A 9,743-nucleotide genomic window follows, 5' to 3' on the forward strand; every position below is an offset into this window, starting at 1 on the left:
ACTGGCACAGGCTGCCCAGAGAGGTGGGGGAGTCTCCCACTCTGGAGACATTCAAAACCCGCCTGGACGCTGTCCTGTGCAATGTGCTGTAGGTGACCCTGCTCTGGCAGGGGGGTTGGACTAGATGATCTCCAAAGGTCCCTTTCAACCCTAACCATTCTGTGAATTCTGTGCATCCAGGGCTAAAATGTACTGGATGTGGTTTTGGGGACCACGTGCCTTCCAGGGCTGACGTTTGTTGCGTGAACATCCCCGCTAGGCTTCGCGTGTTGGTGTATCTTATGGCTGCTTTTTAATTTAAATCAGCTAGAAAGGGGGTGAAAATAACTACAAGGTTTTGTAACAAAACACACGTCCTGCTTGTCATCACTTTCGCACTCGAGTTGCCTTTCGGCGTAAACTCCGACTTCATTAGGATTCAAGGGCCGTTAACCGCTGCCGCACAGCAGAGTTGGCGCCTCGCAGCTCCTCCGTCCGACTCGGCGGCTCCCGCGTGGTCATCCCCGGCCTTCAGGGGCTGTATTTCCCTGCAGCTTGGATTGGGAAGGGACGTGCTGATTGACATTTGGCGATCCAGTTGTCACCCTCTTCCCAAATTCCCTGTGTGCCGCACCGGGTGTGCTGGGTAATCTTACAGTAAATAGGGAAAAAAACCCCTTTTTTTGTGGTGGTGTTGTTTTGTTTTTTTTTTTAAAGGTCAGTGTATGTAGATACAGAATGTGAGAAATAACAGGCAACTGTTGAGAGCTTGCTTTTGTGCTGACAAAGGTAAACACTGATTATTCATAAAATGTTTGTTTGGACCTAATGTCCCACTACATTGAGTTAGGGAGTTGTGATAAAGAAAAGAAGCAAGGTGAGATTTGTTTGCTTAAGTAAACAATGAAGTCGCTGTAAATATCTTCGCTTGATCTCATCCTCCTCTTCATTGAATAATCTTCCTGGAGCCCAGGTTCAGGCTATTTTTAAATTTCTCAGTAGGCAAGGACGGTACTCCTCCTTCCTTTCCTGCTTTCACGCCAAGCTATCAATCTGCAAGAGTGAATTCACTCTGACAGGCTTTTCCTATCGGCTTTGATACCTTCCCTTTTAATTTTGCCAAACCAAGCACAGCTCTAACAAAATTTCCAGAGAAAGAAACTCCAAAGGCAGAGTTTTCTTAATGCTGTGTCCCTAACTGCTCCGTGTCCATTCCGTCAGGGTGCCTGCCCCTCGACCCAGGTAGCTGTATTAACTCTCTGATGTTGGCTAAGGGCATATTCAGTTGCTCTATGTCTTTGTTTTGTGAACTAGTGAAACAAGATATTTGGGTGCATTTTAGAATTTGTGTTAACGGTGCTATATCCAAAGAGACACAAACAGGAATTTGGATAGAATATTCTTGCTTTGCAGGTACAGCTGCACCAGCAAATATGCTCCCTGCGAAGACATTCCCAGCACAGCAAAGTGTGGCAGCCACTGATGTTGTCACTCTGTGGCTGAAGACAGTCCCACCTCTCCTGCCTGGTGAGTCTCGGCAGTCCTCATGAGCACTCTGTGGTCTTTCGTGGATGTCAAAAGTGTAGTGACTGGGAGTGAAGACAAACCACCATGAATCGGAATTTTTACGGGACGGTGTTAGTGGTTATTCTCATGAGATTAGTGGGTGTGTAACAATGGCAAATTTTAGGAGGTGTTTTTTCTAATTTGTTCTATCATAAACTCCTCAGAAATTGGTGGACCTTTTTCTCTTCAGAGACTATGCCCATGTGAGTTGGTTACGTAGGAATGGGATCAGGAAGGGTGAACAGTCATGTAAAGCGCAAAAATGTTTGAAGAAGGTTAAGCTGGGGAAGAGCAGCTGATGCAGGCGATAATTTTTTCGCTGGTCCCCTCCATTACAAATCAGTCATCTGGTTGGTTGTGAAGTATGAAGTCATGCAAAAGGAGTCCCAGGAAAAAGAAAATTTGTGCTGTTAGGCAGTTGGTTTGTTTGGGTTTGTTTTGGTTTGTTTTTTTTCCTGCTCCAGTAGAGCTGCATTGCTTATTCTGTTAAAGTGTTCTCACTGGGATTAAAACTGGAGAAATTAAGGAGGAGAAATTTAATAATGCAAAAAAACAGTCTCAGTTCAGAGTTTAGGAAAAGGTCAGAGAACAAGAAAGTCAGTGGAAATATTCCCGGTGCGTATAGCTGGGGCTGTGCTGCAGGTTTGTTGCAGCCACGATTACAATGAAAGTCCCAGAAGACTCTTCACTAAAATGTTACAAAACTTTGACATTGTTCAAATCCCTTCCATGGAGGTGGTGTTGGAAACGCTCTTTACTTGCTTACATTGAGAACTAAGAGTAGGCCATAGGGGTTTCATGAGAGGGTAGATACCTCAACATAAATTGGTAAATACTGTGTGAAATATTATCTGAAATGGGATTTGAGAAAAGGTAATGGAAAGGTAAGTTCCCATCTGCAAAAAGTTGTTTTTTTTTTTTTCTCTGTCCTCCAACTGATACTAAAACATGGAGCCTGTGGTCTAACCACTAATATCTGTATTCAGTTTTCCATTTTCTCTCAATAATCCTGAGTGCCCACTGCAATACCAGGTTTTGTTTGAAGTCTGTTCTAACTTATTCTGGCCTGTATTTGTAAATGATAAATCAAACATCTCTGTGGATCAAGACAGGTAATTAATCATGGGCGTGTGGATACTCAGCTAAGATATCTTATGATCTTGGTTGTACTTTCCAGTCAGTGTCAGCAGGGGGATTCCAAGGAGTGCCGCCAACTTTAAAAATTATTTAATTGTGGAAATATCATTAGATCAGATAACACAGAATTGAAAAACTAAAACAGATCAGATTTTTTTTTTTTAAAAGATCAAAAATAAGTTTTAGAATTGTGTGGTTAGCACTTGTGAATGGTCATTTTTACCACTTCTCCTGTGAGTTTAGCCCCTTTCCCATTTTGAAAAAGTTCCTTGTAAATACAGCAAAATGCATTGCTGGGGATAAAGGAAACCTTACACAATAAAAAATGCCAATATGTTTTCATTTAAGACATTTAAAAGCTAGAATAAGATAATGTATGTAGCTGTTTAGCAGATACAAATAGCAGTTGCAAATAACATGTTCAATTTAGGTGTAGTTATGCTAATGGAAAATAGAAAATTGGAAAACACTGAAGGTTAAAAGGTTCAGAAAGAAAAAAAAATTGGGTCTTTCCAGGGGCGTAGTTCAGAAACAAAACTTAGTCACAAAGATGCCAGCACAAATATTTGTTGCTTTTTATAGAATAATTTTTATTATCCCTATATGTGATTACTCACTATTAAAAAGATGAAGATAATTTGTGTGAATTATACCCAATTACCTTATATGGAGTAAGATAATTTTATGTTAGGTAATAAAAGGAGGACTCTGCTCTCCTCATCCCAGCCAGTCTCTGCAGGGTGCTCATTAGTAGGTGCTTTTTCGTAGAATTTCAGGTAAGCTTTGTAACTTTTATCCTCCCTAGCAGATTAATTACCTGTGAGTGTTCCTTGAAGGAACTTTTCAGCTGTAGATTGAAATATTTATTTTTCTCACACATTTATTTTCTTTCTTCGTTATCTGCATGATCATAAATTTCATGCATTATTATTGGAATGTTTAAGCCTTGTGTATTGTGTTTGCAGCGCATTGTTCTTTGCTTATTCACTGTTCCTTATTTAAAATTTTTAACTAAATTTCTTTTGTCTGTTACTGTGAAAACCTTTTTACTTTGGGATAAGTGGTTTGAACTGTCATGATTCCCAGCTCAGAGTGGAGTTGGGCTGAAAACTCTGGCTGTTCCTGCATTAATACCAATACCATGAAGAACTTCTTAGAGTGACAATGTAAATATTTATACTTTCCAACTGTAGTTGTTGAAAAACAGATGTATTCTTTCAGGCTGTAATTGATTCCCCAAGATGTTTGCAAAAGCAACAAAGAATTTTGTGAGAGAAACTGACAGTGGAGGTGACTTGATCCCTGTCTCCCACTTGAACGCCTCAGACAAGCTGCAGCTTCTGAGCTTAGTTACGAAGAGGAAGAAATTGTGGTGCTGGCAGAAGCCTAAGTATCATTTCTTGACAGTCACCCTGAATGATGTGCTTACTGAGGACAAACCGATAAAACCAGGTAAGGCCGTACTCGGGCAGCACTATTATTGCAGATAAAAAGAACAAAGTCTAATGTTGTTTGGTGTTATTCTCAATCTTGTTACTAGAGGGCTCCTCTCGGAGCAACGCTCTGAAGTATTCTCCATCCATGGAACTGGGATGACTAGATCTTTTCTCACTTGACTGTTCTTTTAACTAAAACCAGTAGTAATAAATGTTTGTTTTAAAAAAAAATAAATTGCCTAGATACACTACTGAAATTGAGTGCTGAAGGTTGTCAAGCCATACAGTCCTACCTTCTAGTAACAGTGCTGTCTGCAGCCGTAGGAGCTTCCCTAGAATATTTTTCGGGGGGGGGTCCAGTATGTTATTGATAGTAGCGTGAAACTATATTGTGCTCCAGATCAAAAAGCGCTGGATAAACAGTGTCCTGTCGGTGACAGTAGCCCAGGGAATGCTTGCACAGGCAAGGCCAAGCAAAGTTTACAACTGCTTCCTTTCTTCTTGCACAGACTGTTAAAAAATATGTGACCCTTGTACTTCTCTATTCATCCAGCTGCAGCGGTCCTAACCAGGTTTTAGGATTAACGGTCCAGAATTCTGTATTTCTGGGCATGTCATAATTTCATACAGGAAAATAGACAAGTCTGTAAGTTTTGGTTTTAATTGTAGCTGGCTTGGAAGTTTAGCTGATTCTGAGTCAGTTTTTTGGTTTATAGGTGTATAAGATTCAGAGTTGGTTTAAGCCAGTTAGGTGCTTCCACTGGATTTCAGTGAGCTTTGGGACAGGCTTATATGAGATTTGTCAAGATAATGGCAAAGTATTAACCCTCTTGTACAAGCAGGTCTGCTTTGTGATTTTTTCCTTGTAGCTGAAATAAGTCAATCATTCTTTGTAAATCTTCCATAGCATTTGAGCTCAGCATTTCAGTCACCTTACATTTTCATAAAATGGCAAAATATAAAAGCTAGTGGAGCAAAGATGATGAAAATACGGAGGAAACAGAAGTAAGAGTCGCAGAGCTTTAAATTTTGTTATTTGCCTGCTCGGTACTGTTCCTTGCCTTCAGAAACTTGTCATATTTTCTGTAAGTTTGTTTTTCCAGTCACTTCGGGACTGTTTCAGCGCTTCTCTTCTCAGGTAGAAATTACTTTTATTACTTTCCTAGTGATTGTGGAATCTGACTTTGCAAAATATATGGGGAAGTTTGAAGATTTTGCTCAAGGAAGTATTGAAACTTCGTTTGGAAAGATCAGCCTGGGAGCTGGAGGGAAGGGCTATGTGGAAAACAGGTCCTCATTTGGAAACCTGAGGAAGCAGGAGATTGACTTGCAGCAACTTATGAAAGACATAAAGGACAGGTATGTTTTTAACGTGGGCATTGTAATGGCTGGGAAAGATTACTGAGCTGAAAAGACTTGGGCCAGCTGTGGTCACTGAACAACTGATTCTGTAGCGTTGGCATAGTTTGAGAACTATTTTTATAGTAAGCTGTCATTTTCAGGTGATAAATCATATATACCAAGATGAAAATTTCCAGATTTTGAGAGCTTGATGAACAAACCTTTCCCTTTTCATTTTGAGAACTTCTCTCTGCAATTTATTTCAGCTTACGTATTTGCATGAGCAACCATGTGGAACAAAGGTCGGATCTTTCTTTGGGGGACTGTACTGAAGTAATGGTCTGGAAAAAAAAGAAGGATTGGTTTCTCTATGTTACTGGGGCAAATGCTATGGAAACTGAATTCAGAACTACCAATATTCTTTTAAGCATGCTTTATAACTTTTTTTTGTGCTTGTGTGAGCAACTGTGCTAGAAAATTAGATGATTTGTAGTTGAAGGAGAGCAAGGTGAGCAGGCATGGTCAATATAGTATTGACCATGTATCGTATTCAACAAAGTATAGTTTCTAGATCTGTTGCTCGCTGTTACACGTTGTACTAATTGACGGGAACACGCCAGATTTTCTGAACTGTGATCTTAATTTTGCAACATGTGCATCGCTTCCTGTTCTACTCTGAAATGGGATTGATTTAATCTTGCAGTAAGACAGTCACGGACCAAAGCCTACTTGGCAACTAGCTGACAAGTCAGGGGTCTACTCTGTATTGCAGGTTCTGACTTGTAGGAGATGAGGGTGGTTCATTTGTGACAGCGTTGTACCCTAGATCTGTAGGAGGTGCTGTAATACATTTTAATAGCCTCTGCTGATGCTCTGAAGATAAAGATGATAGTTTTTTGTTATCAGTGCAGAAGTTGTCAGAAGCAGTGTAAATTTTCTTTAGATACACTGATGTTGTGGAAATAATCAATTCTCCATTTTCACAGGAACAAATGGCTGCTGTTCTTTTTATCGCGAGCATTCACAACTCAACAAACTTATTCCAAAAAAGCACCTTGCTGTCTTTGTACTAAATGTCTTATTAAAAGCAGAAAATACTGGGCTAAATGTGTGTAAAATTAGTATGCATTGTAGTATCAGCAAAATAGTTTCAGTCAAGATTTGGAATCTTGTTTCTAACACTAGGTAAGAGTCCTATAGAAAATGGAACTAGAGTGACTTCTATTTAGATCAGTAAGCTTTTACTTAGTTTTCTGCAATAACTACTGGGTTCAAACAAATGATCCTCCTATAGCAAATCAAATTTACTTTGGCACAGGTTATAATCCTGAATGTAACTAAATACTTACAAATGTCTTCATTTGAGTGTGGAAAATCAGTAGCTCTACACTGATCTGAATATAACTGTAAATGTGTATATAAATATACACTATATAAATATATATATGTGTATATAAGTATATATATGTGTATATGAATATAACTGTAATGTGTGTGTCCCCTTTATACAAGGAGCTAGTTCTTAGGTGCTCGTAGCTTATTAAGGCTTATGATGCAAAGTGTATAATTGATGTCCAGTCAGTCTGGCTTCTGCCAGGTCACTGAAAATGATGAGGGTAGCAGAATTCGTATTTTTTTTTCTTCAGCATAATGCCAAGGCTCACTGGAAATTGTGGCGGTGCCTTACAAATGAAATTCCAGTTACTCATTCATAAATATTCTATGATTTATGATGGACTGTGTCCAAGCCTCTAGCTTTTCTTTTGTTCATGGAGCATTGTGTGGAATTCAGGAATTCAGCATTCAGGAGTGCTGGTGCCTACAAGTTAGCAATTTTTGGATGTGAAGCTTTATGCTGATAAGAGGATGTTTACCCGCCAGTCCTTGTGAGACGAGAGTCAGCTAAGTGTTCTTGATTTCATCTAATAACATACCTTGTTTGTGCTTGTTTGATGAATTACTGTTTCATTTATTGTTTCTACGTATATTGCGTAAGTAAGTTGCATTTTAAAATGTTGGTCTTGTATTAGGCTGTTTAAGTCAATGTTGCAGATAAATAGCAGAAAACTAAAAAAAAAAAAGTCGAAGCTGATATGCTTTCTAAACTAAGTTATGTGAGTCTTCAAGGTTCTGCAAGCTGGTGGTGCTGAGTGGCAGCAAATCGGTTTCCTGTCACTTATGTGAACCTTCTGAAGGAGAATCCTACTGATCTTTTAATTAAATTCCAGAAGCCACATTGGCTCTCCTTTTCTGAAAAGGGATGACAGCTGAAGGATGCAGGATAAGATCCTTCCTGATTTGCAGGAGGAATGACATTGGAAATGCAGAACGCATTAACATAATATACAATATAAAAATAAAGTTAAGTGGTACTTTTAGGTATATAAACTCAGCATATTTTATTTTACATTATTCTCGCTTTTCATATTGCATTGTGCTTGCTATTTCACAGTGTACTGTAACATACTGATTTCAGATCAGAGTCCTGTGCCTTCAACTCAGTGAGATTGCTATGGATTTAAGAGTATATTCCATCTTCTATTTTAAGGCTTTCAGTACTGTCTGTCATAAGATTCTCATAGAGAAGCTGATGAGGTATGGGCTGGATGAGCAGGCAGTGATGTGGATTGAAAACTGGCTGAATGGCTGGGACCAGAAGGTATTGATCAGTGGTACAAAGTCTAGTTGGAGGCCAATGACTAGTGGTGTACCCCATGGGACAATACTGGGTCCAGTTGTGTTTAACATCTTCATTAGTCATCTGGGTGGTGGGGTTGATGAGTGTACCATCAGCAAGTTTCTGATGACATAAAACTGGGAGGAGTGGCTGATAAACCCAGAGGGTCGTGCTGCCATCCAGAGGGGCCTCAACAAGCTGGACTGGTGGGAACCTCATGGAGTTCAACAAAGGGGAGTGGAAAGTTCTGCATGTGGAACACCAGTACGTGCTATGGGCTGACTGGCTGGAAAGCAGCTTTGCAGAAAAGGAGTTGGGAGTCCTGGTGGACATCAAGTTGGACATGAGCCAGCAATGTGCCCTTGCTGCAAAGAAGGCCAATGGTATCCTGAACTGCATGAGGGAGGAGTGTGCTAGCAGGTTGGGGAAGGTGATCCTTCCCCTCTACTCAGCACTGGTGAGGACACACCTGAAGTAGTGTCCAGTTCTGGGCTCCCCAGTTACAGGGGAGAGATGGACATACTGGAGAGAGCCCAGTGAAGGGCCACAAAGTTGATGAAGTGACTGGAACACCTCACATTTGAGGAAAGGCTGAGAGACCTGGGACTGCTCAGCCTGGAGAGGAGAAGGTTCAGGGGCAATCTTATTAATGTATATAAATACCTGAAGGACGGGTCAAAGAGGATGACAGGTTCTTTTCAGTGATGCCCAGTGACAGAACAGGAGGCAGTGGGCATGAAGTGAAACATAGGAGGCTCTTTCTGAACATCAGGAAACACTTTTTCCACTGTGAGTATGGCTGAGGACTGGCACAGGTTGCCCAGAGAGGTTGTGGAGTCTTCCTCCTTGGAGACACGATCCTAGGCAGCCTGCTCTAGGTGGCCCTGCTTGAGAAGGTGGGGGGGTTGGACCAGATGACCTTCCAACCTCTACCATTCTGTATTCTCCCCTCCAGTGAAAAGGATTGTGAGGAGGTTATAATCTCTAGTTCTCATAGAGTAACAGATTCGCTTGTTTGTTTTTACTGTTTCACTAAGTTATGTTAGGTGAATGAAACGGAAGTTCTGAGGAGACAGTGACAGTATAGAGAAAGAAATAGGACCAAGTGACAGCAGTTAGTCCCCATCAGCTGCAGAAAGGTTGGCCTGTCACACTTCCATCATTTCATGTGAATGATTCCTGACTGTATGATTAGCATATTAGAAAAACAGGGTAAGTGTTATTAGTGGTATACTCTAGAATGATTGAAAGATATTTTTACATTATTGCATATTGCACTTTAGTATGCACTTTCATTGGTTCAATTATTGTCCTCTAACTATCTCAATTATTCACTGAGACAATAATAGGTGCCTGTTCCTAATCAGAGTACAGTAGAAATTCAGCCCATTGTGTTATTTATTCTTTAAAACTCCTTGAGCATTTATGCATATGATGAGCAAACCATTCAGTTTTCTACCAAAGGTGTTACATGGGTAATACGAATAAAATAAACTGTGTGTGTCTGTGAGTTATAAAATAAGGAGGATGCCAAATAGAAAATAGGGGAACTATCTGTCACTTGCACTCTCAAAAGTCTTTGGCATTCTTGGGGAAGATGTTCTATG

General features: G+C 40.3%; 1 protein-coding gene across 1 annotated transcript in view; it reads left to right on the forward strand.

Annotated features, from left to right (window-relative positions):
* The first annotated feature begins 3,411 nt into the window (after positions 1-3,411).
* Positions 3,412-9,743, forward strand: part of DFNA5 (deafness, autosomal dominant 5) — a 22,741-nt gene continuing 16,409 nt past the window's right edge. Inside the window, exons 1-3 of the mRNA XM_009879538.1 lie at positions 3,412-3,458; positions 3,904-4,134; positions 5,285-5,477. Of these exons, the coding sequence (XP_009877840.1) occupies positions 3,924-4,134; positions 5,285-5,477 (404 nt within the window). The 5' untranslated portion in view covers positions 3,412-3,458; positions 3,904-3,923. The remainder of the gene's footprint in view (positions 3,459-3,903; positions 4,135-5,284; positions 5,478-9,743) is intronic.

The sequence above is a fragment of the Charadrius vociferus genome, unplaced genomic scaffold (genome assembly GCF_000708025.1).
Source record: "Charadrius vociferus isolate BGI_N301 unplaced genomic scaffold, ASM70802v2 scaffold262, whole genome shotgun sequence".
In the NCBI taxonomy this organism is placed as follows: domain Eukaryota; kingdom Metazoa; phylum Chordata; class Aves; order Charadriiformes; family Charadriidae; genus Charadrius; species Charadrius vociferus.